This window comes from Onychostruthus taczanowskii, unplaced genomic scaffold (assembly GCF_017590055.1).
Source record: "Onychostruthus taczanowskii isolate IOZ18803 unplaced genomic scaffold, ASM1759005v1 scaffold75, whole genome shotgun sequence".
NCBI lineage: Eukaryota > Metazoa > Chordata > Aves > Passeriformes > Passeridae > Onychostruthus > Onychostruthus taczanowskii.
The window spans coordinates 2,482,115-2,505,768 of NW_024505339.1; the positions used below are offsets into that span (position 1 = coordinate 2,482,115).

Genomic DNA, 23,654 nt, shown 5'->3' on the forward strand with positions numbered 1-23,654 from the left:
AATGGCAGCCCCGGGGGTATCAGTGCTCAGGGCTGACTTACCAGGAGGATCAGCTCAAATGATTTCCTTGGCCCACTGAGCAACTTCAAGCTGATGCAGCACAGAATGTGACTCAGTAAAATCCCATCATCACTTGGCAACAGGAGGAAAATATAAAACCAGACAAGAACCAGATCAAATATTGACTTGTTCAAGGTGAACATTCAAGGGGAGGGATGAGTGCAGTGTATTTCATGAAAGCAGAAGCCACGCTTGAAAAATGAAGCATAATTTGTGGAGAAAAATCAAAAGGAAAAGTGTTTTGTATTTATCACCACAGCACTCAGATCCTCTAGAATACTCAGCAGAATGGGATGTAATGGAGAGGCTGTAAATTCACGCTGGAGAAGGAGAGCAGAAAATGGGAAATGCTGTGCTATTGGTTAATTAAGCTGAAAGATTCTAAATTTTCCATACTAAACACTGCAAGAGGAGAGAAAACACAAGTGGTGCAATACACAGGAGATTCCAGCAAAAAGTGAAAATTAAAAGGTTTTTATTGACTGATATGTTCTTCCTGAAAACTTCTTGAAATGTACAAACTGGACATTCAGAACTGATTTGTACATTCAGTATGTTACACTGATTCTTGGAGCCACTTGAGAGAGAGAGAGAATATTATTGTCACTTACAGGATGTTCACATCGTTGCAGACACCAAAAAGTGTGGATACATTCTAGCCTAAAAGTGAAACCAAAACAGAACTGGACACCATGGTACACAGAAATGCCAACCCCAGCTTCACACTCCAACCCAGCCACGGGGGCTGCAGCCCCCCTCTGAGTCTGAACCAGCACTGCTTATTAAATTAAACCCCTTTTCCCAGATTTTGGAGCTGTTTGGGGAGGGAGATGCTTTGGGGTGGATTGATTCCCTGCAGGGTGTTCAGGCAGTGTCTGTGGGGGAAGCGTGGCTCACCCTGCCTGGGATTCATTCCAGGGGGAGGTTCCACACAAATGTGTGCTCAGAGACCCTGCAATGCCCCTTGCTGTCCAAAATCCATCCCCTGCCACACAGGATTATCCCAAATTAATGACTGCCTGCTTGGAGATGGAGATTTGCTGATTTCAGGCCTGCTCCACCAGCCAGGGGTGATTTCACAGCAACCCCAGAGCTGCTCGTTTCACAATCTGAAATGAAATTCTCATTTCTCCAGAGCTTCTCATTTCACTCCCACGTTTGTTTTGGAGAGCTGCAGTCATTAAATGCTCACAGCAATGCTGCTCCTGAGCTCTGGGCAGTGCCTGTGGAGCAGGAGATTTCAAATCCTGCAGGTCACACATTCCCTGGGGACCTGGCCCACAGATCTGCACTTGTTTTCAATTCACCAACCTTTTAATCACAGTCTTGTTGTTTGTTTTTTTTTCCCCCTAAGAGCAGAAGGTCGTGGGTTCTGAAGAAAAGAGGTCTCTTTTATAAGCTCAATACAGTACTTTTATATTTCAGACTATGATATACAGTGTATACCATAAATTAAGACAAATACTTGTCACTTCATCTATGTAGGCACAAGAAAATCAGTGACTTTACTGAAGTGGAGAAATCTTCAAGGGTATCATGATTCTGGACTCCATCTCCTGAATAAGGGGCACTGAAAAAAATGGAGAGAGGTTTGAATTTCACTGGCAGAGTTCAGAACACTCAGTAATCATCCCTCTAGCACAGTGGTGGTGAGAAAAAATTATTTTAATATCATCTCTCTGCTCGTTTGAAGATAAATATTTCCATTCTTTTCACCAAAATGGAAGTGATCCTGCATTTCTGTGGTGTAACTTCCTTTGAAATGTGCCCTATGGAACCCACATCTGACATGCTTGGCACACTTCTGGGAGTTTTGTTGTGACAGCTTTCTTTGATCTCAAAGATCTCCTGGCTTTTTGTTCCAAAGTCTAAATTCCCTTTTCCCAGCAATGCATTTAACAAGGCTCCTGCATTTCATTAAATATCAGAAGTAATCATTTAACATAAAGGTAAATTTCACTCCTGGCTCCTTAAATCTCTGGACAAGCATTTACATAAAACTGTTCTTCCACAGAAATGCTGCAATAAAAATTCAGTATTAATGCAGCAATTTTTTAGCACTTGGGCAACTTTTCCATGTACAACCAGCTGCAAAATTCACTTTACAGCTCAGTGCAACACCCCTCTGCTCCTTCACAGACTAAAAACTGACACAGACCCACATTTCCCCCTGAGATCCAAAACTTTTTCTCCCAGTGGGATGTGCTGAGGAGCAGAGAGGGTGGCACAGCCCAAAGTCTGCCCCCAGCATTCCAGAGAAGTTAATGGGTTACCTGTGTAATAAACCAGTTCATCCCAGCCAGGTTTATGCCACGCTGCATTCCTTATATCTTCCCTGGTTTGCAGGTCTTTGTAAGCTGGGAAAACAAGCACAAAGTGACTCCTTTCCCTTCTGCACAGGAAGAGATCCCTTAAAAGAATTCCAAGGAGGAATTAGGAGGCTGGGAAGAGCAGGAAGGGAAAAAAATCAGGAGTTGTCTGCCAGAAGAAAAAGCTCCCAGAGCAGCACAAAGAGAATGAGCTGGGGAAGAGAGAAAAAGCCTGGGCACAGGTAAGATAATGCAGGGGCACAGCTCTACGTGAGGGCTGCCAGATTGCTGAAATCTAAAATTCTGCATTGTTGGGATATGAAGAAAAAACTGAGTAATTTCTAAAAAATTATTGTTTTTCAGATTGAAACAATCCTAAGGTGTTTATGAATATGAATGCACAGAGAGAGCCAAAACACCTCCATGCAGGAATGGAAATAAATGCCTGACTTTCCTTTCTGCATGTGTGGTGAATGTGAGGCTTGAAATGAAACTGTAAAAAACCTGATTTCTGCATGAGTTGGGACAGCAGGGACATGGCTGTGGGACTGAGAGCGTTTGCTGACATGGCTGAAACACTGAGTTCCTAATGAGAAAGGGACAGCAGAAACTGTGGGAAAAACAGAACAAACCAGGAAATATTAATTTTCTGTTTGGTGAAGAATAAATTTCCCTCACAAAATTTTTTTTTAAAAATCAGCAGATTAAGAAAATAAAAAATGGGGAAAGAAAAAAACTTTAAACCCTAACTTTTAAGACATTTCCTTTGCCTTTTGTAAAAATGTCTCCTCCTGGGCAAAGTGACTGGGTTGGCTCAGTGGGAGGAGAAAGCAGAGAAGAGGAATTTACCCCAAAGGTGATGGACCATGTAGAGCTGTCCAATCTGGGAGAAAAATCCCCCAACTGCTTCATTGCTGTCCTGTCGGAACCGAATGGCACGAGCCCTGCAGGGAGCAAAGACACATCAGAGCCTGCACATCTGGGCAGCAAATCAGGGAAAAAACACTGCAAAATGGGAAAAAAACAGACAGGAAGGGAAGCTGGAATGTTAAGCTGTGTTTGTTGTGCACTTCAGCAATTAGAAGTGAGAAAAAAGCTGCACCGTGCTCGTTTTCAGCACTAGGTAATTAAGATTTAGCTCTGTGGCTTGTGAGGATGCATTAAAATTGGAGGCTACATCTTCAGTAAATTTTGTATTAATAATTTTTCAACCAAATTCAGGATAAAGGTAATTGCTGGAACAGTGTAAAGTGGCCTTTCATAGCAGGTTTTATAATGAAATCTTTAAGTTTTAGTCATGTCAGCTTTTCCACATTAATTTTCCACAGATTTTGTGGCAGATTTTTTTTTAGTCATGCAGATCTTTGCACAAATTAAGATAAATATTTCTCTTGTTGTATTTTATAAAACAGATTTTCTACCAGTAGAGATGTGCCTATTTTATAAAAAAAAATTTCTAAATTCAATTTGTTCAAGTGAGTGTAATTGAAAAAACAGTATCAATGACAAGTCTGAAAATCTAAGTCCTCACCTTTGTCCAAATAATTGAAAATACTTCAAATAGTTTAACTATCAACCACTAGAACTCCAAGGACAGTGAGTGCAAACTGAAATAAGCTTACACTGGTTAAAAATAAGACAAAACCACAAGTACATAATCAATAGAAAACTGTCTCAAATGCTTCTAACCCATATATTAAAATACAAATATGCTGCTCAGCAGCTTTTCAAGAAGCAACTTGACTTTGAAAGCCCAAAGAGCCAAGATTTCAGCTGGAAGTGGTTTGGGAAAGATGAACCAAGCCTCCAAGGAGAAGTACCACTCTTCCCAAGCAGCTTTCTGCTGAAAATCCAGGGTTTTTGCAGCAAACTAAAAGGGTTTTGGGAAGCAAAGCCAAACCACAGAGGGTTGTTTGTGCACAGAATTCCTTTTTTCCCCTCAGAGGGTCTCAGGATTGTCTGAGCAGGGCTGCAAGTGCAGGAGCAGCCCCTTGTCTGGGGTCTGGTGGCTTTGGCACCTCCTGTCCTGCTTTTTCTACACCTGCACCCCAGGGCTGAAGGCAACACTTACCTTAATTAATTAACACTTACCAGTAATTGCCCCATTCAATCATTGTTCCAGGCTGCAGAAACAAAACACACTGTTAAAGCTGCAGTTTAAAACAAAATATTATACAATTTTCACACCCTTTCTGTATGGAAACCACCCTGTATTAACACAGTCCCTTCCTGTCAGTGACAAGGATATTAAAATCATCTTTAATTGCTCTGTTTACCACCTCTTACTCATCTCTGAAGCATCCCTCAAAGCAACCACAGGGTTTCAGCCCTGCAGACATCAGGATCTTGTTGGAGCCTGCCTTCACCTCAGACCCCACACTCTGAGAGCAGCCCTGACTCAGAAAAACCAGCTTGGATAAAAAGCAGATTTTTCAGATAAGCTCTGTTTGCCATAAAAACCTTCCAAAGGTTTTAGGACAGCAGAGAGCTTTAAAAAATCAGAAAGAAATAAAATTTGGACTTACCCTGAGTTGGTAGGATCTCAGTTCATAAATATTAGGGCCATCTCTGGGAACAGGCTCATTCCAGAAGCTGAACTCCAGCAGGAGCTGGTTCTTACGGGACAGGAGCATGTTACCCCTCTCCTTACGGAATTCTGTGAATTCCTAAAAACAGAACATGGCAAATGGGTCAAATTCTGCAGCAACAAACAGCAGCACACCAGATGTGCCTTAGATTGGGGTTTTTTTAATGCTGTCAGGGTTGTGGGACAGTGAAATTCTGAAAGGAATCTGAATTCTCTCTGGTGAATCTGAGAATTCCAAGGATTTGCAGGTGAAGTATTCAGGAATGGAAGCAGAATGTGACAATAAATCCTTTCTCAAAGAGGTTTCTGGGCTTGTACAGGAAGGGATGAGACACTTTGGTATCTAAATGTGCATTTTTTTAATTTGCTCTGCCTGTTCTTTGCTCTCTTCTGAGTAACAAAATCAGTATTTTTTACCTTATTTTGACGAAGTTTGCTCATGACCTCATTGAGAGCTGGGTAACCTCCCTCATATCTCCACAAATGAACTGAAACAGAGAAAATTTCAGTTTTTTTCAGGGATGTCCCAGACAAGTGGTAAATCTTATGGAAAAATCACTCTATAAAATGCTCTTCACACTACAAAATTACACAAAAATAGAAACCAGGCAGCAGGTTTGAAAATAGATTTTCATTAATAAAAGCACTACACATTGGATTATTTTAGGGATAATGGAATAATTTGCTTTTTGAAAGGGGTTCTCTTGGAAAATTTTGAAATTTACTCTGAGGGAAATTTCTGAAAGGACTTTTTGTTGCCATGCTAGTAAGATGTGATGACTTGTCATGACTGTTACTGAAATTAAAATTCAGCTGAAGAGGATGACTTAGCTCCAAAAATGTGCTTTGTACCAATTTCATCTAAGAGCAGCAGAGGGGCAGATTTTCAGTTCAGTAAATTACTCCAGCACACAAGCAAGACACTTTCTGTAGGACATGAAAAACGATGCAAATGTTATTTCTGAGCTCAACATGAGTAAAAGCAGAAGAAAACTGAATATTTGCTGGGATTTCCCCTATAAAAACAATTCCAGTATTTATGTTTGTATCTATTTTTTTTCAAAGCATTCCTTCTTTAATCAATCAGAATAAACCCCTTTAATAAATCACAGAAAGCTGTATTTACAAGCATTTAGTATAGCAAGGCAATAATTTCACCTCACAGAAAAATAAAAACAATTTTCTGCCCTCTTAAGCAGCTCTGTGCCTTTTCCAAGAGAGCAAAGGAGGCTGATGAGAGCACATTTCTCCTCCTGCTCCTGCTGCCTCACCCCCAGGGCAGATCTGATGGATCCACCTGATATTAAACCCAGCACTGAACAAGAATAATTCATTATTATTGTTCATTTTCTCATTATGTTGACATTTTCTCACTAGCCAGTGTAAATAATACAATAACAAGTCAAACCCCACAATCTGCTTTATTCCAGTGTTGCAAGAACATTTGCAAGGCAGGCTGGGGATGCAGTGACAGATCCAGCCTGTGTTCATCTGTTCCAAAAGCAGCCACTGGGACTTGCCTGAGGAATTCCCATTTCAATTGTCCTCATTCCCCAATTCCCCTTTGACTTCCAGGGTTGGTCTCAGACATTGTTTGGTTCATCTGCTGTTAATTCTCTGCATTTGTTCAGTGTCAATATTGCAATATGCTGGCAGTGCAGGGAGAACTGATGTGTGCAGTTTATTTTTTAATTAGGAAGCCCCAGCACTGAGCCTGGCATAGCTCTCACAGAACCTCTGTGGATTTGGGTCTGTGGTTTCCCATTCCTTCCAATTCCCTGGGCATTTTTCAGGTTTTCTCTCTACACTGGGCTCTTTGGAGTTACCTCTGCAGCAGCTCTTCAGTCTAGTTCCAGTTTGTTTTCATAGTTAGGCAGTATCCTTGTATGAACATGAACAGAAAGATTTTTACTTTCCCCCAGTAAGGTTTAATGTGAAGTTTACAATGCAGATGGGGTTGGAATGATTTGCAATTCATTATCATACAGCAATTACAGCCTGAAAGGCTGAGCAGAGCTTTTATACTGCCCAAGGAGGGACAAACTCTGGCTTTGCAAGAGTCACCCATAAATATTCAGGTTCCCACAGGAGTGTATTTTACAAACACATCCCCAAACTCTGTTAATTTTACCAACCATCACCACCTGGAAAACATAAAAATACACCAACAACGAGACAAAACTGAAGGAATGAAGGCTCTGCTGTCCAACCCAGCACAAAAAGCAAGCAGTGCACATTTAAGACAGCTGAGGAGTGATGCACACACCCCCTCACTGCACACAGGGGGGTTGGGGGCCAACAGAGATGATTTAAAAAAGAAGAAAACCTGCCAAGCACATGGGTTTACATTGGTTGTACTTCTATCTCCTACCAGCCTGATCCTGCTCTCCGTACCACGTGTTCCAAGTCCCCACCAGAGCACAAGGGTAGTGTTTTTCTTCATGAATCTTTGGCAGCACCTCTTGACTTGAAAACAAGGAACACACAGACACTGGGTTGCATTGCCTTCAGGGAGGCCACAGTTGATCAATGTACAACACAGCAGCATGCTAGGAACATTCACAAGGTTTATCTTGCAGAGGAGAAAGCTGAAATAGCAAATTCTGCTACGCAGGGGGAAGGTGGATACATCCCCACAGAGAATTAAGGTGAGTGTTACCACTTTTTTAGAAATCTGTAACAAAGATCTGTAACATTTCTATAATATATAACATTTACTGCATCTTTGGCTGCAGTAAATTAGGTGTATCTAAATAATTATGTCTGTCTAAAAGGTTATCCAACACATCAGGAAAACAAATATCAGGATATCTCACTGAAATCTCAGCCTACATGGGTGATTTGTTTGAGGAAAAGCTTTTCTTTGCTTGAGGAAAAGCTCTCCTCAAGGGGGAGAACTCAGAAATATGAAAAGCACACTCTTCTAAACCAGGTACAACTGCTGAGCTGAATGAATAAAAACAATTTGATAAATGAAATAATGGCTGTAGCTCACAGTATTGCTTTTTGCTTTCAGAAACTGCTCTTACTTTGAGCAGCTCACCCACTAATGAACAGTGGGACTGCCTTCAAAATACCTCCAACACACAATTCCTGTCTGACTCTTCCCAGGATTTCTAACACTCTTTCAAACTTTAGAAGTGGCCCATATTAGCATGAGGAAATTAAGTTTGGCTGATTGCTGACTCAGTCAAGACAGCTTTCCCTGCACTGTGCCTTGATGAATAAGTCAATTAGTCTGGTTGAACTCTGCCTTTTCTGTTTTTCCCTGAATAATTACCCTTCTTGCCCAGTTTGGCTCACAGGCAGAGTCTCTGCACAGTATCAAGGAATAAAAAGTAGGCTGGGCTGGGGCTGGGAGTCATTAGAGATGAGTTTTCCTCTGGATTCTGCCACTGACTTTCCAGACAACCTTGAGCAAATCTCATTACCAATTTGTACCTCGACATTTTCTCACCAGCCAGTGTAAATAACATGATAAAATGACTCTCCAAGGATATTCCCAAGGATGTTTCACCACCAGTTCATTTTTGCAAAGCACAATGAGATCCTGGAAAGGCAGCTTTGAAGAGGAATGGGAAGTTATTGCATAATTCTACCATATATTGTTGAAAATTAAGAGAAAAAAATGCCCACAGAACAGCTTTTTAAAAAACCTGTCCCTAATTCTTCAGAAGGGCTCCTTAACCAAAGTGATTAACTAAATATTCTTGTAATTGACTTCTTTACATTATTTATTAATACCTGATGGCTAATCCTCATTTTGATTTGATACAAAATTAACCTGTTCTTTTTTTTTCTTTAGGGAGAGGCAGGAGGGAAGTTCAGAGAGGCTTAATTTTGTTTATTACTTTATTCAAGTTGTCTCCTTGCCTGAAATATTTCAATTTGCTTTGGAAAGAATCAATCTTACCACAGATATTTCATCTGACTGCTGTCAGCAGTTTCTTTCTTTGCTGTTTGTCTCTTTCCTTGAAAACAGAAATCTCTGCTCTCACTCAACATTCAGGCAGCTCATGAAATACTGCAGAGAAGTGATTCCCTGTCTTGCATAACTGGACATGTTTATATTCAGCTTTTAAACAGCAAGCTGGCTGAATGCTAATTGTCCTTTACCGTGTATCTATTTTTTAAACAAAAAAAGCTAAAAATACCTTGATTGAATGTTATTCTAGTGGCTTTTTATGCTTCTACAGCAGGGAGAACAGTTCTGGGCTATCCAGCCCAACACAGAGGTGACAGATGAGCTGTGCAGCCACCCAGGAGGAGCTGAGGACATGAACTGGGAGCTGGGACTTCCTCCCCTCCCTCCAGCTCAGCTGCTGTGCTCACACACCAAAGCTGGTTGCAGAAAGGTGTCATTTTGCTGAGAATGTTTTTATTGTCAGTGAGAAAAGCACTGCTGGCCGCCAGGCTCACTCCAGCCCCAAATTTAAACACACAGTTCTTTCAGGGCTCCAGAGGGGGGGTTGTGGAGGAAGAAAAGGAGTAATATTTCTGCAGTTTTACTCTAAAAGCAGCTGATTTCAAATGTGAGTAATTCCTACGTGTTCTAAAGCTGTAACTTTTTGGGAAAGCTGTCCCAGTACTGCTCCCTCTGGAGAGAATCACCCCAATGCAGAGACCCCATCCAAGGGTTTGTGTAACTCCTTGGGAGCAGCTCAGCAACAGGACTGGTACACAGGGATCCAAATGAGCTGAGAGGAAATCAACCCCTGGCTTTTTAACATCTGAGTTTAACACTGGAGTAGTTTAATTTAGCAGTGATCTCTCCTTCCTTCCAGTGTGCAGACAAAAGCCATCCTCAACCTGGCAGCTGCAGTGGGAATGCCAACATTCCACCCCTCCCTGAGGAATCAGAACTTTAAGATCGCTCAGGGAAGGGGGAGAGCTGCTCCAGCAAATGTCACCAAAGCTCTCATGACAGGAATCATCCTCAACTGCAGCTCAGGAAATGGCAATGCCAAGAGGGAGGTGGGGTGAACTGAGTACAGGACTTTGTGCTATTTCATAGGATCTAGTTAATACCAAATCCTAAAAAAGCAGAATTTTTGTCACCTCCCCTCTACATAACTCAGATATATCTAACTACAATATCTGAAAAACCAACATGGCTAAAAGGCAAAAAGAGAACTCACACACTTACCAGAGCTTGTTGTAGGCCTCTAGACACTCAGGTTTGACATTGTGAACTGTAACAACAACAAGAGGGCCGTGAGGCAGGCAGGGACAGAGGGAGCAGGGGTGCAGTGAGCACAGAGCCACCACTCACTGCAGTTTGGACAGGGACAGAGGGACAGAGGGACAGACACTGCAGGTTGGACAGGGACAGAGGGAGCGCAGAGCCATCCCTCATAGTACAGTTTGGACAGGGACAGCGGGACAGAGGGAGCACAGAGCCATCACTCACACTGCAGTTTGGACAGGGACAGAGGGAGCAGGGGTGCTGTGAGCACACAGCCATCACTCACACTGCAGTTTGTACAGGCTGCTGGTCTCTCTTTTGGCCAGGAGGTTGGAGTGAGCATCTTTCCTGGGATCCACCTTGCGCACAAAGAGGGATTTTAACCAGCTGTCCTCGCGGGCGCTGCGGGCCGAGGAGCCCAGCCCCCTGCAGGGAACAAGGACAGCCCTGAGCACCGGGCAGGACATTCCTGGGAACTGCATGGGAGTTAGCACAGCACAGCCAGAAACTGGAATGGCACAAGGGACACTTACACACTGCTGAAACCTCCCAGCCAGCCTCTCCCAGCCAGCCAAAGAGGCCTCATCCCCACTGAGATTTATCATTTCACTAGATTATATTATATTATATTATATTATATTATATTATATTATATTATATTATATTATATTATAATATTATTATTACATAGTATAATATAATATAATCATTACATTATATTATTACATAATATAATATCATATCATAATATATTATTCATATATAATCACTATATAATATTAATAATATAATAATATTATCAAGAATTCTAATTAAAATTAATTATAATTAACTATGTAAGTTAGTAATAGAATATATTCATTATATTGCATATTATATTATTAATACAATATAATATAACATAAATTATGTTATATAATTAATATAATATAATGACATTATGATATTGTTTCACTAGACATTAGAGATAATAATTTTACAGACAGTTATCCACTGTGGGATTATGTTCTTTTTTTACCCAGAGATGGGGCAACTGAGAGATGTTTTAAAGACTTTTATTTTGTTTTCTGTCTCATATGAAGAGTGAGACAATATGTTATAACATGATGTTATAATTAATTACATAATGATAATATATAATTAAGATATATAATAATATAATGTTATATGATGTTATAATTCACACTATCATGATCAGAAGTGAACTACTGATTAATTACAATAGATTATAAGCTTAATTACGTTATAATTACATATAAATATTATAAATTTATTATTACATCATAAGTTTCTTGGCCTGTCAGCTTTAGCCACACCATGCTGTAGATGCCTTAAACCAATCATCTAAAGTTACCCCTCGTGGGTCCCACTACAATGCCTCTTTCACAGTTCTATTTCTCCAAAGTATCCAGTCTGATTTGCAAGGCCATCCTTTAAAACTTGTTTCCAGTTCTATTTCTCTCTCAGCAATGTCTGCTCCATTTTATGGCATTTCTAAGTCAGTATTTTTTATCTCCAAGTTTGCATACAGATGCACACTGTGTGAGCTTTCTGCCAGGCTTTGAGAATTCTCTACAAATCCATTTCCCACATTTCCCCCTCTCTCTTGAACAGAAAAACCTTCTTTGGTGGCCTTGTTCATCATTTGCTGTGCACAGAGAAGTACACAAGTTACATTACTAACACTGTCACTATAACAATTAATCTACATAAAATCTTCTATGAAACTTTAAAAATTCTCTACAAATCCATTTCCCACAATGCACACTACCCATGGTTATTCCCTGTGCAATGGCTCCTTCTGCTGCCCATTTATCCTCTTTTTAACCCACTGTCTTTGCCCAGGGCTGGGTCTGGCCTGGTGTAAACAGCCAGGAGTGAAAAAGAGCAAAAAACGTGCAGAAGGAAAACTGCACAGTGTAAAAGGGAGAGGAACTGCCATATGTTCTGTGCTGCTTAAAGACAGCTCTACAAAAGGGAAAGGGAAATGTCTTTCAAGAGGAAAAATAGCATGAAAGACTAATCTGGGAAAGAAGATGAGTGGTAGGAAACAACCAGCCAGGAAATATTTCAATTCCAGATTCCAGCACCACGTTGGGACACAGCCAGGCTCTCTGCACAACATCCACGTTTCCTTGCCTCAAAAAACAAGATTTTTCTTCTCTTATCTAATCTTTATCCAGCTTCTCCAAGTACACTTTCAAAATAGTGTCACCTCTCTTCACATCAGAGCACACAGACCAAGGGATAACTGTGCTTTTTAAATGGATGTGTTAAAGGAATTATTCCTCTTTTCCAGATGAGCAGAACAAGGAATCTGATGCATTTAACTGATCCTCCACAATCTCTGAGAAGCTCAAATGGTTTTTTCTTCTTTCTCTTCCTTCAATTTGCCTTTTTTTGATAGCCTCATAGTAGCCACAGTGAAGAAAATTAATTCTGTCACAAGCTTTTCCTGAAATACTAAAATAGTAAATGTGGTATTTATACCACATATATTTACTTCTAAGCTGGAAATCTCAGCCTTTTCCTATCTCAGATGTCAACTTTTCACCCTTAGTTACTGACTTGTGGATCCAGAACACAGCTGGACCTCCAACCCAAAGCTTTCTACCAGGAAAAAAAAAAATAGGGAAATAAAAACTCAATTTCCTTTGGGAAAATATCCCCCTGGACACACCTGTATTACACAAAAGCAGTTTTTTACAACAATCCACTTTTTATTCCCAGAGTCAGAAAAGAACATAATGACCTGGTTCTGCCCATGGGAGCAGGATGGAGGAGAGGGAAAGTATTTCACAGCAGAGAAACAAAAACCACAGCTGAGATGACCTTCAGCAGGAAGAAATAATGTCCAAATCTTGGTGTGTTTATTGAAAAAGGTGCCTTCCTTGCTCTGGGCACACACACAGACATGTGGCCGTGCTGGAAGCCAAGCAGCTATTCCTGAGGGCAGGCATTTGAAGGGCATTCCACGATAAGGCTGCTGCTGGAGTGGAGCTTTCTCTGAGCTCTGAGCACAGGGCTGAACCCCACCTGAGAAATTCAAGTTTTGTTTTAAAAAGCTCCCTCAGATTAAGCCCTCACTGGCTCCAGGAGGCAGAAGGCAAGCCCGCTCCTGCAATACTCAGAGCTGTAAACTCTCAATTTAAACCACTCCCTCCTCTTTATTCAACAAAGTTAGAGAAGTAATACTTAGAAAACTCATCTACAAGGATCATTGTTTGCAGCAAACTTTGAAGAGGAAAGAGAAATAATTCTGATGCTTTTTTGTGAACATCAGCAGCAGCAGCAGGAGTAAGCTGGAGCTACAGGGCTAACTCTGAAAAGCAAATTTCTTTGCTATTAGGAGAATCTCATGACTTGAATGTTCAACTAAAACTGGAGGTATGGTTCATTTTCAAAACAATGACATGAGTAATACTTTACATTTATGGAAAATCTTTTCCCCAGCAGCTGTAAAGCTCCTCATGAGCACTGATTAACAAATCACAACTAAATATACACCTCACACAGAACAAAGGTAACAGGCTGAGTTTATTAAAGCAGATGTTCACTGCACCCAAACTGAGATTCAAGGCCCTGATTTTTAATCAATATCCTAAAATACCACTGAACCAAGAAGCCTTGAACTGATCACTACCTCAATTTTTTGGGCAATCTGTACCCAAAATTAGCTCTGGAGGAACAGGGACTGAATTCAGGTCTTTCAACAGCTGTGAGCACCAACTTGTCTTTGGCAGCAAGTTCTCAAGGTGCAAATATTAACTGTGGGCTTTGCTTTCTTGCTGCAAAGGTTGGGCTCTGAACACAAATGCTAACACTGAATAGCTTGCTTACATTAGATTAAAAATGTAAGGGAAAAAAAACACTTCTTTACACTTAGCTCCTGCTTCAGCACAAAATATAACCTGGGTGGGACACACCAGGTCAATATTTAGATTTTGTGGTAATCCAAATCTGCCTGGAAGAGTAAGAGAAACTTGTCTGTCTTTGACAGTTTTTGATCTGTGGTCTACACAAAGTTTATTTGAAACTAAAATAACCCCAAAACATGCAGGTAAAACCTCACAACATATTCCCTGAACAGCTGCTTGCAGGGATGCTTGTAGTCTTGCCTGCTCTGAGGCTTGAAGCAGCAGCTTTCCCTGTTTCAAAGAAAGGGAGGAAAAACCGTGTAGATCCATCGCAGCTTGGGAATTCCCGTGTTTCCATCACCCTGTGCCTGCTTCCTACACCTGGGAGGCGCCCCAGGAGCTGTGTGTGTGTGCGAGCACCTCGGGCACACAGAAATGCCAATCTCCGCACCCCAAAACTTGTGGGATGTACCTCTCTGTGTGCCCGGGAGAGGGGCGCAGATCCCAGCTCCCACGGGAACGCGGAAACACCAGCCGTGACTCCCAGGGGGATCCTACGAGTGGCCGTGAAAGGCGAAGGCAGGAAGATGTGGGGATGTGCAGCCACGCAGCCCAGCCCTGGGCGAACGCGGATTTTGGGCTGTGCGCGCTGACAGGATCCGCCGCCGGCTGCGCACCCTGTTGCTCGGAGGAGTTGCGATGCGGAGCGGCCGCACGCCCTGACCGTGCAGGGACAGCTCGGTGCGAGCACCCAGCTATTTAAACGCCGGGCACAGGGCGGCTGGGTGCCCCGACAGCCGCGGGGTGCCTGCTCCGTGCGGGGTGTCCGTGCGGGGCTGAGGCGGCGGTGCAGGGAACGGCTCTCGCTGCCCCGAGCCCGGGCACCGGCGGCCGCCTCGCCCGGCGGGTCAGCGGCGCGGCCACGCTCCCACCCAGGGGCGGACTGGGAGGAGGGAAGGAAGGGGCCGGCCTTGCGGCCCGTGACCTTGAGGGACACCCCGCCGCCTCGCTCTCCCCGCCCCGGGCCCGGCCGCTGCCCCAAGAGCGGGGCGCCATTTCCAGCCTGGCAAGGGGACGCTCTGCGCGGCGGGGCGCCGGGTGGCTCGGGCGGCGCCGGCTCCGCGTGCGGCCTCCCCCGGCGGCCCCGTCCCGCCCCCCTCGCCCCCCCAGGGCTCACCTGAGGGCCCGCCCGGCGCCGGGCCGCAGGCGCGGCACGGCGGGCGCTCCCGCCAGGCTCCCCCGCAGCAGCACTCGCGCCGCCATCTTGCTCCCGCCGCCTCCCTCCTGGGCCGGGGGCTGCGGCCACGCCCCCTGGCGGGCAGCGCCGCCTGCGCATGCGCGGCCGTGGCGGCTCCGGGACCCCCTCACGGCCCCACAGCGAGGGGGGCACCCCCAGGGCTCGGTTTGGGGGGACCAAGTGTAGTTCAGGGGGACCCTGCCCCGGTTTGGGGACCGCTACTTAGATATTGGGGACCCAGCTCTAGTTTTGGGGTCCTCCAGCCTCCGTTTGGAGAACTAGGTCGGATTGAGGAGGACCCTGCTCCGGTTCAGGAACACCTAATCAGACGTAGAGGGACCCCAGGCCCCGTTTGAGGGGATCTAGTTGCATTTGGGGGGACCCCAGCCACAGTTCTGGAGGATTCCCCAGCCTGGTTTAGGGGTACCCAAGCTCGACTTTGGGGAGGGGCCCGTTTGGGTTTAGCAAGACCCCCAAGCCCCGGTTTTCAGAGACTCCAGCCCCAGTTTGGGGGGACCCTGGGCCCAGTTTGAGGCCCCCCAGTCAGATTTAGGGGGACCACAGCCCCAGTTTTGGAAATCCCAGCCCTGGTTTTAGGGGACCCAGTTGGATTTAGGGACCCTCAGACCCTGTTTGTTGCTCTCCCGGTACATTTTTCACTTGCTGGCAGCTGAAGGGATTTCCTCACGCTGCTCTGCTGTACTCAGAGATATTTTGGCTGAGGAGGAGGTGTGTGCTGGCATCAATCCTTAAATCACTTCAAATTAAGGGTAAAGTGGTAATTAGGGTAATAATTAAAGGGCAGTTCTAAAAGCAACAAGCCAATAAACACAGAAAGCAGTCAGTGACTAATCCTTATCATTTCACTGAACACCTATAATGATTCTATCTTGGCCCTATAAACCTTCCCTTCCCATTTTATGATTTTTCTATCAGCGCTTTCCGAGAGTAAACCAGAAGATAGCATATGATGTGCTTTAACATCACAAAAGCACAATCTGTTTAAAACAATTTAACCTACAATTGCCATCACTCTCTTAAATAACAGTCTGATATGTAATTTGGTTTTAGTCACATTTTGATCTGACAGCATGGCAAGTTGTTGAGCAACCCTCACAGAGCCTACATTGGAAAAATTATAACCTTCTGTGATGAATCAATCTTATAGGAAAAAATATGGCATTTTCACAGCTATTCAAGGGGAATTACAAGACAAGATAATATTAATTCCCCTGATTAGATATAGATGCAACCGATTAAGCAAACAGGAAACCTTTCCTATTTTTTATAATTATCTAGTTATTAGAACACTTATAGCCCATATATTGAGGGTCAAGTTTTCTGCTTGGCTACAACTTCAGTGCATTTCCTACAGCCCAGGACCAAATTCTATCCTGTGTAACCAAGTTCTCTCAATCTCTGCTTGGATGAAGTTTCACATTTTGCATTCACCCGGGCAGGAATCAGAGCTCAGGTTTTTCCTTTCCTTTGATCAGCCAGCTCCAGTTCCTGAGGAATTTACATAAACCTAAACCTGCGCCACAAACAACAAGAAAAACCCTACAGCCACATGTTTGAGGCAATTCCTCAACCTCAGAGCCCGTGCCAACAGAATTTTACACAGAGACTTTTCAGTGAAAGTTTCTTGACATCCCACACGAACACTGGCATTCAAAGAGCAGCATTTTTTTGCTTTGAAGCACCAAAGGAACTTCAAGTTTCCCATTCTTGCTGTCCCAAATAATTTGCTGAGTTCAGTCAGGCCTTTTAGGCAGCCAGAACTGATTTTGTGCAGGAAGTTAAAGGGCAAATGATCTTTAACAATCTGACAGCAGAAAACACAACTGGAAGCTACTCAGCTGCTTAAAGTGAGATATTTTAGGTCACAGGATAAGATTTTAGATCTGGTTTTGATTCTGACACTTTGGAAAAGATTTCTCACAGCTCTCATATCCCACTCTCCCCTCCCACACCTACAAATTTTGAGGCAGATGCCCTTTTAGATCCAAAGTCAGCACATGAGGCTGCTGCAACAGCTGCAGGCTCTCAGCTTGCTGCAGGCCCTGGAGGAGAGGACACGAGATCCCCAGAGCTGTACCAGGATAAAGTCATCTTTCATCACTAACTGCTCTGGCCTTGGTTCCACATTAAAGCATGCAGCAAACCAGCCCCTCTAGCTGCCCAAAATGTGTTATTTTAATTAGCTTTTCTGATGAGACTAAATCTAATCACTTTTAGGCTGTGTATTCCCATCAGCTCAGTGAGATCCAGCTCTCCCAGAATGAAATCCTGCCTTTGGTCAGGGGACAGAGCCAACCACACTAAGCTGCCCAAAGCTTTGATTCTCACCCTCTGCCACTCTAAAGGCAAAGGGCTGTGTTTTTGTTAGAGTGTGGAAGTCAGAAGGCACTGAAAGAGGAAATAAGGACACAAGCATGCAGCTGGTTTTAAAATTCTACACTTCCTTTCAAAAGCTTTAATAGCATCTTTTCCAGTAACCCTACAAACCACAAAAGACTGACTGAAATACAGAACAACCAAATAATATAATGACCCTCCCACTAAAATTAAACATCACACAGCTGTAGTCTTGTCTTAACATAGAGAGGCCAATCCAGGAGGGCAGCTGCCTTTGGGAACTGTCACTGGGGCAAAACTACAGGCAACAAAATGAAGTGTGAACACTAAACTTGCATTTTTCTCTGCATTTTCATTCAAAGCTCCAGGTGCCCATCAATCTGCAACATCTTTTTGCATAAGCAACTACATGTACTATTTATTTTGACTACAAATTTCACTGGAACATTTAACATCTCACAGCAGGGCCTCAAATATCCCTGACAGAGACACAAAAGCCGGAAGCCCTCTGCTTAAAGTATTTCCCCCACTATTTGTCTGTTGAACAAACTTTAAGTTCCTGAAGTTTCTCACTTAGATAGGTGGTATCTGCCTCGGTGAGATTTTCTGAATCTGACAGGTTTTCCAGGAATCTGGTTCCTGCACAGGGCTTTCCTGTGATGGGATCTATGACATTGCCAACCTTGAACACAATTTCAGCCAGTTCGTGTTTCACGTGTTTGCTCCTTCGCTCAGGCAGAGCTTTCAGAAGAACAATGTCTCCAACAACACACTGCTGCAGGGGGTCATGGGCAAAATAGGTTTTTCTTTTGTTAAAGAACTGTAAAAGGAACAAAAAAAAAAAAAAAGAAACCTTGGTATTATATTTCAAAGTTATGTGATGGGTAAATATATAATTAGTGTAAAATAAATAAATTTCACTAAAGTCTTATGTATGTTTTAAAATGAGATTCAGTTTGGATCATGAAGAGAAATGCAACTGTGCACTCTACAGGTTCTCCACAGACAGCACAGCACTGCCCTTCCCAATCTCTTGCCAGGATAGTGTTGCCAACTGAGCCTAGAGGAAAGGAGATGGGGAAGAAAAAGCTCTGAAATCTATATTTCAAAGTTTTTTATGTGAGAGTTTTCTTGCTGAAATAATTTTTTTTTCACATAAAAAAGTCCTTTTTTTTCTTATTAGAACAGCAAAATTCAGAGTCCTTTATTAAATAAATTAGGTTAAGAAATAAAGGTTCTCCTACTGGATAAAATAGACATGGGCTCCACAAGACCCATTTTCCAATCCTGACTCTACACTTAACCTTTTGGTCACCAAAATCAACTTATTCTACCTCCATGTACCACTGTTTTTCTATTTAAAATTGAGAAAATACAATTTTTAACCGTCCTGTTTGAAGTGCATCAATAAGGGCTAAATCCAAGATCACAGAAATGTTACAATTATACATGCAGAAAAAAACAGCTATAAAATTTATTGTACAAGTGACTAATAAACTGTCAAGCCTCCAAAGCATGCTCCACATGGACATGAAAAATTAAATCTAAGTGTGAAACAACAAAAGCTTACCTTCCCAAAAAGATCAAATGAAGTGCATTAACAAGGCACTTCAAAGAAATACATTTAGCAGGTAATTTGTAAGTCCTCACCACTCACTGCTTTTCATCCTTAAGGAGTTTGATTTGTAAAGAGTCATCAAAACTTTTAAGAGTTGAATCAGCAGAACATTTCTCCACAAAACACAAAACCCAGCAGGCAGGAGAAGCTGTTCACTGGTGTTACCTTTAGCAAGTAGGGATCCAGCACGAGCCTGGTCACTCTCACTTTGGCCGTTTTCTGCATTTTGGTCCCAATGACTTTCCCCACTATCCATTTTGCATGGACAGCTCCACGTGGGACAGACATTGTTCAGTTATGGTCATGCAGTGCCTGGCAGCAAGAAAAGCAGATGTGTTACTGTAACAAAGTAAAAAACACCAAAGCTTTCTGATCAATACCAAAAATTTCCTTATTTTAAACTGACAGCTTCATTAGGTCTTTTTGTTGGAAGAACAATTCAAAACTCCATGTATTGCACTAGCTCAGCCTTTTTGACAATACAGAAGGGATGGCACTGTGTCCTTGCCATCAGTAAAAGCTCCTTCAGGACAGCAGGAAAACTGGACAGAACAGCATGAGGATGAGACCCTACCCCACAAAAATGAATCATCCCAACTGCCACTAACACAACAGAGAAAAGTGTAGCTGTGGAAATTATTCATTGAATAATGAATTACACACACTCCAGCAGCTGTTTTGGCTGGAAACCTGTTCATCAGAACAGAGAGCACCCAAACAAGGGAGCAGCCTACAGCTTTTGTTCAAAGTCTTTCCTTCTGTGCCTCTCATTACCAGCTGAGCTGATGGAGCCCAAGGAAGGTAATGAGCTTCTCAAGCCAGAAATGACACATCAAAGAGCTGTCTGATCCATAGTACATGGGTTTGCTTTTGAGTTCTTTCCTGCAAGTAAATTATATTCCATTACCTTATTTGGTTTAATTAGGGAGAGCTTTCTGTACCACTCTTGCAAGAGTCAGGGGAAAAGCCAACAGAAGACTCGAATCAATATAAAACTAATGGAGATTAATGACCATTTTCTCTCCCACTCAGATCCCTTGTTAAGCACGACCAACACCTGTGAACTCTCCATGCCCCCCAATTTGTAAGACACTCGCTTTGATGTCCCAACACATCAAAAGCAGACTTCAGGGATACAGGGACACAGCCATAGGATGAAAGCTTCAGCAAACACTCGGGGGCTGCTTTTCCCACGCCTGACTCAGCCGTGGGCGCTCAGGGCCGGAAGGAATCAGCGTGGGGGGGCCCTCCTGTACCCCACTGCCCAACACCCCACGCAGCCAGGCGTGTGCAGCACGGGCAACACCCACCGAGCACCGGCAGGCAGGGAGAAAAGAAGAAATCGAAGAGACGGAGCCCTCGGCCCCCCCCCACCGCGGCTCCCCACAGCGCTCCGCGCCAGGCCCTGCCCCGGCGCCTCCGTGCCACAGGGCCGCGCAGGCAGCGGGGCTCAGCGGGGCGGGTCACGCAGCACCCAGAGCGCAGCCGCGGCACAGGGGGACCCGCACAAGCGAGCCCCGGGCAGCCCCGTCCCCTCTCACCGCCGCTGCCGCCGCCGCGCCTCGGGGGCCTTAAAGAGACGGGCCCGGAACGGGCGGCGCCGAGCACGGAAGCGCCGCGCGGCGGGAAGGGGCGGGGCCTGGGCGGGCCAGAGGGGCGGGGCTTCCCGGCGGTATTTAAAGGCGCCGGCGGCGGCCGCCCCCTCAGAAGTGGTGAGGGGGGTACGCGTGTGTGTGTCTGTCTGTCTGTGGTGGAGTTGGTTAAAGGTAGGCGGCGGCTGCCCTCTCAGGAGTAGTGAGGGAGGTGCGCGTGTGTGTGTCTGTCTGTCTGTCTGTGGTGGAGTTGGTTAAAGGTGGGAAAGATCCCTAAGAGTTCTCTAAAGATCCTTAAAGATGATAGAGGACAAGCCTTAAGAGGTGTGGCTGAGCTCAGTTAATTTGTTCAGCTTTGAGAAGATGAGACAGGTCAGACCTTGTTGTACCCCTCAATATTCTCATGAGGGGAAGAGGTGGGGCAGGTTCTGATCCCTTCTGTCTCATCTGTGACAAGGCTTGAGGAAATGGCTGGAGCTGAGTCAGGGGAGGTTTATGTTGGATATCAGGGAAAGTTTTTTTTACCCAGGGCATGGTGGAGCACTGGAACAGGCTCCTTGGTGCAGTGGTTGTGGCACCAAACCTGACAGAGCTCAAGAACTCTGATATGTGGTGGGATTCTGGAACGTTCTGTGTGCTGTCAGGAGTCGGACTCGATGTTCCTGATGAGTCCCTTCCATCTCAGGGTATTCTGATGTTTTGATTGTCAAGTCCAACCGTGTATCCAGCACTGCCACCATAACCCCAAAGCACATCACCCAGCACCCGATCCAGACTTTTCCAGGGATGGTAACCCCGCCATGGCAACCTACTCCCATGCCTGACCACCCAAACAGTGAAAACACTTTACTAATATCTAATCTGAATCTCTCATCTCAGTTTAAAGCTTTTTTTCTTGTCTTCTCACTGCAAGTAGAACAGACTAACCCCACCTCACCACAACCTCCCCTCGGGTAATTTTGGGGAGGGATGAGGTTCCTCCCTGAGCCTCCTCCTCCAAACAAATGCAGGCTGTGGGTGCTGAGGGACCCCTTTACATGGAGTTTTGGGGATGGAGCTGACTCTCAGTGCAGCCCCTTTGAGGTTTCTGCACATCAGCACGCACTGTGCTCTTCCCCTGTTGATAAGTGATGGACATGAGACAAATCTTGAAGGTTTCCCATATAAATCTGGAATAATTATAGTAGATATGGAGTGAGAGCTGGCCTGTCCTTGCTATCCCTCACCTGGATATATATCCATAACCTGGCAGATATTCAGTTTCTATAAATCTCTGTATAGAATGGAGGGTTAGCAAAAAAAAACCCAAAGCACTTAGAAACTGAATAACAGCAGAATTATTGGGCTTTGAGGTAACGTGCTCCTGGTCTTGAAAACCCCAAAGCACTGAGAAACTGAATAATGGCAGAATTATTGGGCTTTGAGGTAACGTGCTCCTGGTCTTTCCCTGTGACATCAGGCTGAGGCCATCTCTTTTTTTTATTTAAATGTGCTCACTTACCCCTTTCTGCTGGTATTTTGGCTGCTGCCCAGTTTAGAGCCTTGTTCTCTTTTTGGTGTGTGGGTGTCCCATCATCTCTCACGGCAGGAAGAGGACAGGTAGGGAATTATATTTAATTAACAGCACAACTCCAGGCAGTTTCCCTTCTTAAGGTGGCTGATATGGGCAGAACAGGAGACACTGTTGAAATAATTTGATCAGATACCATCCAAGGAATCATTTGGAATTTCATTATCTATTTTTACATCTATCCAAGCCAAAACTCGTGGGTTTCTCTTATTTTAGTGCCTGGTTGTTTGAATTACAGAGCAGGGAAGTGGGGAGGAGCCCTGGTGCAGGCAGGAAATGGTTAAAGAGTTCCTATCACCTGGGAAAGCAATCCTTTGATTTTTCAGAGGGCGCTAACATGCTGCAGTTCATGGAAACAAAGGGAAGGGGATCAAGTAGAAAAGTTGTTCTTGGATTTTATTCTCAGTGGCAAAACTTCTGAGGGCTGGATATTGATGTCTGCGGGGAAAATACGGAGTTTTTGGATTAAAAGGGATTTTTTCCCCCTTCTTATCGTCATTCAAAATAGGATCTGTGAGGTAAGTCTTGATCCAACTGGTGACTTTAGATAACTTCTTTTAAGAGTGAGGAGTAAAAAAACCCCTTTATTTTGCTGACCCATTTTAAAACAGTGAATTCTTTGCTGAAATTGTTCCTCGGGCAGGGAGCAGAGGCAGGAGCGTGAGTCAACAACTGCGCAGAGCCCACGATGCTCGCCTGTGTTGTCTGCATTCAAATGGCTTGCATTAATTCCTGAGCTGGAGTATGGAAATTCGGGAACTGGGAGAAACGTAATGACTCAGGGGAATCTGCCACTCGGAGTTGCAGTAAATATTTCAGCGCTGCCACTCTTTCAGGCTGTAGTAGTGGCTGTGCTAATGTGCTTTTGCAGTCGGGTGCTTCAAGCATCTTCTGGTGGTGGCTCTTAAAGTAATTCCCAGTTCTTGTCTCTTGAATCCTCGTTGCTGTCCCAAAGGTTTTGTGTTTCCAGCTCCTGTAAGGACCATGCTGATCCTTTCAAGGCTGATTCACGATGAGGGTGTAAGAGGGGTCTCCATTGCCATTAACTCTTTGCCTGTCTGCACCTGAGTTCTCACCTTAAAAAGTGCTACTGGACTTTGTGTGTGTGTGTAAAAACATATGATTTTCCACCCCAGTGTGGCTGCCCCAAGGGTGATGGATGGTGATGACTGTCACTGAGAGCCAGTGTCACCTGAAGGGAAGTTTTTACACCCGGTGGAGAACTCTACAAAACGCACCCATTCCCCTTGGAGCCGCTTCACTGAGCATAAATCGCACTCT

General features: G+C 44.1%; 2 protein-coding genes across 4 annotated transcripts; both read right to left on the minus strand.

Annotated features, from left to right (window-relative positions):
* Nucleotides 1-518: 518 nt before the first annotated feature.
* Nucleotides 519-10,638, minus strand: NIPSNAP2 (nipsnap homolog 2). The gene is made up of 9 exons (XM_041422924.1): nt 10,428-10,638; nt 10,103-10,148; nt 7,328-7,422; nt 5,374-5,444; nt 4,895-5,035; nt 4,461-4,492; nt 3,219-3,313; nt 2,334-2,417; nt 519-1,630 (listed from the first exon to the last, which is right to left on the minus strand). The coding sequence occupies exons 1-9, from the start codon at nt 10,621-10,623 to the stop codon at nt 1,566-1,568; spliced, it is 825 nt and encodes a 274-aa protein (XP_041278858.1). The 5' UTR covers nt 10,624-10,638; the 3' UTR covers nt 519-1,565.
* A 7,042-nt stretch (nt 10,639-17,680) lies between these two features.
* MRPS17 (mitochondrial ribosomal protein S17) lies at nt 17,681-20,848 on the minus strand. Of its 3 annotated transcripts, none has more exons than XM_041423151.1 (3): nt 20,753-20,848; nt 19,377-19,523; nt 17,681-18,413 (listed from the first exon to the last, which is right to left on the minus strand). In XM_041423151.1, the coding sequence occupies exons 2-3, from the start codon at nt 19,497-19,499 to the stop codon at nt 18,123-18,125; spliced, it is 414 nt and encodes a 137-aa protein (XP_041279085.1). In that variant the 5' UTR covers nt 19,500-19,523; nt 20,753-20,848; the 3' UTR covers nt 17,681-18,122. The 3 variants fall into 3 exon arrangements, with proteins under 3 accessions (XP_041279085.1, XP_041279086.1, XP_041279087.1); XM_041423152.1 differs by lacking the exon at nt 20,753-20,848 and adding an exon at nt 20,522-20,746; XM_041423153.1 differs by lacking the exon at nt 20,753-20,848 and adding an exon at nt 20,119-20,489.
* Between the last annotated feature and the right edge of the window lie 2,806 nt (nt 20,849-23,654).

Excerpts from the sequence above, each read along its gene's own strand:
- NIPSNAP2 (XM_041422924.1), bottom strand. The coding sequence starts at position 10,623 with ATGCAGTTCCCAGGAATGTCCTGCCCGGTGCTCAGGGCTGTCCTTGTT. Across the intron at positions 5,445-7,327 it reads CGGAGAGCAGGATCAGGCTG|TTCATTTGTGGAGATATGAG; the intron begins GTAGGAGATAGA and ends TCTCTGTTTCAG. Across the intron at positions 1,631-2,333 it reads TGAACTGGTTTATTACACAG|TGCCCCTTATTCAGGAGATG; the intron begins GTAACCCATTAA and ends CATTTTTTTCAG.
- MRPS17 (XM_041423151.1), bottom strand. The coding sequence starts at position 19,499 with ATGTCTGTCCCACGTGGAGCTGTCCATGCAAAATGGATAGTGGGGAAA. Across the intron at positions 18,414-19,376 it reads TGGATCCCTACTTGCTAAAG|TTCTTTAACAAAAGAAAAAC; the intron begins GTAACACCAGTG and ends TTCCTTTTACAG.